General features: G+C 57.5%; 1 protein-coding gene across 1 annotated transcript; it reads right to left on the reverse strand.

Moving 5' to 3' along the window:
* Window positions 1-407: 407 nt before the first annotated feature.
* On the reverse strand, window positions 408-3,107 carry LOC117798283 (GTPase IMAP family member 6-like). The gene is made up of 2 exons (XM_034650713.1): window positions 2,712-3,107; window positions 408-2,446 (listed from the first exon to the last, which is right to left on the reverse strand). The coding sequence occupies exons 1-2, from the start codon at window positions 2,748-2,750 to the stop codon at window positions 1,952-1,954; spliced, it is 534 nt and encodes a 177-aa protein (XP_034506604.1). The 5' UTR covers window positions 2,751-3,107; the 3' UTR covers window positions 408-1,951.
* Between the last annotated feature and the right edge of the window lie 6 nt (window positions 3,108-3,113).

Here is a 3,113-nt window from a genome sequence, read left to right on the forward strand (position 1 = left end):
GAGATCTTTTAGTGGCCCAAATCTCCATCTTTCATGCTATGCTCTACTGTAGAGATGTTTCTAGAAAGGCACAAATTCTAAAGTTGGCTATTTTCATAGCCTTGGCCAAGACAACCCTCTGTCCTCAGCCCACCCCCACCTCCACCCACATCACTTTTTTCTTCTTGGTACGTAGACTGGAGTTTCCAGAACATACCCACACGTGCCTTCCCCAGTCTGTGAGGCCCGGGGAGTGACAGTGGCGGAACATCTCTCTCTCCTCCTGAAATGTGGTGGGAGTTTTCTCCCATGATTTTTAATCATACAGGAGAAAAAAACCCACTGTATTGGATACAGTTAAAACCAATCCCTTTAGGACTTGACATGTTTTGAGTGACTTGTCATTTAGAGTCACTGAAAGGCTGTCATTTGGTCAATGCTTCTATTTTCTGCTATGAAATATAACTAAGCCAACAGTTAAAAGGAGAACACTTACATTAAAGCAATGACTCTTCTGATGGAATAGCAATTGGTTTAGTTTTTACTCTAACTCTGAAGCTGGGAGTCTATTCACTTGGAAGTATGACGGTCTTGACCCATTTACCATTGAAGTGGTTACCAATTCTTCCAAACCTCATGGAAGACAATTGCAACTGGAATGCCCGTAGGTTCTCTCCTGATGATCACACAAGTGATTTAACTCTCACGTAGAAGAATGAATGTCTGAGAAGAACAAAGGAAATACAAAAATGTACACTGAGGAGGAAATCGGGTGTGCCACACTACACTCAAAGCCTCTGTAACCCAATCGACAGTGAATTCATAACAAAGGAAAAAAGTAGAGGACAAAAACGGAATTGAAAATCCTGCCCTAGATCTTTGGGAATATGAAATTTTCTTATATGATAAATGTTGTGTTTCAGTTCAGTGGGAAATGGGCATATTTAATAAATGACTCTGGCACATGGACTATCTTTTATTTTTGAGATGTTTATTTATTTGAGAGAGAGGAGACAGGGGTAGGGAGAGAACACCAGTGCGGGGAGGGAGAGGGAGGAGCAGATTCCCTGCTGAGCAGGGAGCCCCACACAGGGCTCAATCCCAGGACCCCGGGATCATGACCTGAGCTGAAGGCAGCCGCTTCAAACTCTGAGCCACCCAGGCACCCCCACAAGGGCTGTCTTACGTATGCACGCAAAATAATTCTCTGTTGTGCCTTGAGACACTTTTCTGAATCTCCTAGCAGAAGAAATGCTCAAGCTTTCTTAGGAGTCCATTGAGTCTGGGGAACGTGGGTGTCATGGTGTCCACACTGGGAGACTGCAGTCCATGGGCATCTGGTAGTAGAGAATCTCCGACCAGAGGACAAGTGTCCAGACAGACCCGAGGCTCTGTCCTCTGATTTCTGATTGCCCTCCAACACTGTCTCCCCGACCTCCATTTCCCACCTGCCCCAGGAGAAGGTAGCTAGAGCCCCTCTGGTGCACAGCTCGAAGAAAGGAAAAGAGGAGCTATTGGGAGGCTTTTGCCCCCCCCCCGTCTGCTCCTATTCTGTTTCTGTCAGTTGGTCAGACTCCCCAGAAGCAACAGAACCCCAAAGCAGCTGAAGGGCACCTGAGGCACATCCCTGTCCTTATGCAGTCAGATGGCCAGAGCCAGACCCCCAACCTGCCCGCTTCTCCAATCCCAGGTGGCTTCTTAGGGACCCCGTCTGTAGGAGCAGCCTTCCAAAAAGACACCCCCGTGCCGCAGAGGTCTCCCCGTTAAGGAGGCAGGCTACTCCCCGCAGCGTTTAAGTCATTCAACTGCTTCCTTTGCAGGCTTTCTGGAAGGGATGATGAGGGCCCTGGGGCGCGAGCGGGGGAACTGGGGACGGCACCCGCCTCTCGCTCGCCGCATCAGACACCCCCAGGGACGGAGAGCGCAAGGGACAGGATGGCAGCAGGCTCCAGGGGCTGCGGTCCAGGCCAGCTCAAATGGGCGCCCTCTTCAGCAGGTGCCTGTGAGCCTTCTGGAATTCCTTCTGGAATTGGCACAGTCCCTCCAGCAGGGCCTCCTGCAGGGGCGCCCGGTCGGAGCCCTGTCCGCAGCCGACCTGCGTGTCCCGCGCGTCCCCGAGCGGGCCGAGCTGCGGGTAGCGCCGGTAGGCCGGGTAGCTGTAGGGGCGGCCCTCGTTCTCCCACAGGACCCCTTCGACCATGTCCAGCAGCTCCCGCAGCTGCGCCTCCTGCTGGGCGCCAGCCGCCCCGTTGTTGAAGGCGCAGTGGCGGCGGGCGCACACGGCGTCCAGCTGGGCCAGGTGCTGGTTGTCCGTGTCGCGCACGTACTCCTCCAGCGAGCCGTCCTCCAGGTCCTCCTTGCGCGTGAACACCAGCACCGTGTGCGCCAGCACGCCCACCCCAAAGGCCTCCTGCAGGCGCCGCACTGCCTGCAGGTCCTCATCGGTGAAGCGGCCCAGCTGTGTCACCAGCNAGCTCCCGCAGCTGCGCCTCCTGCTGGGCGCCAGCCGCCCCGTTGTTGAAGGCGCAGTGGCGGCGGGCGCACACGGCGTCCAGCTGGGCCAGGTGCTGGTTGTCCGTGTCGCGCACGTACTCCTCCAGCGAGCCGTCCTCCAGGTCCTCCTTGCGCGTGAACACCAGCACCGTGTGCGCCAGCACGCCCACCCCAAAGGCCTCCTGCAGGCGCCGCACTGCCTGCAGGTCCTCATCGGTGAAGCGGCCCAGCTGTGTCACCAGCAGCACGGCGTGCGGCCCGGGCGCTGAGAAGGCCATCGCCTCGCAGACGGCCCTTGCCTCCGCCTCCGGGCCGGCCCGCGGGCCCAGGATGTCGGGGGTGTCGATCACCTCGAGCTCCCGCCCGGCCCAGCTGCGGCTGCCCCGCTGGAGGCTCAGGGTCACCGGTCGTGTGCTGACTTTAGACTCGAACTCTCTCCTGCCCAGGATGCTGTTTCCTGTGGCGCTTTTCCCGCTGCCCGTTTTCCCCACCAGGAGCAGCCTCAGTGTCCGCGGGCTCTGTGGGTCCTCCCCCAGGCCTAGAAGCGGCGGGACAGAGCAGAGGGAGCTGGGGTTAGGGCTGTGCGCGCTCCTGCGGGGAGCTGTGGGCTGGGCGCCCCGGTGGGGGCGGGGGTGAGGCCA

Source organism: Ailuropoda melanoleuca, unplaced genomic scaffold (assembly GCF_002007445.2).
Source record: "Ailuropoda melanoleuca isolate Jingjing unplaced genomic scaffold, ASM200744v2 unplaced-scaffold2989, whole genome shotgun sequence".
Lineage (NCBI taxonomy): Eukaryota > Metazoa > Chordata > Mammalia > Carnivora > Ursidae > Ailuropoda > Ailuropoda melanoleuca.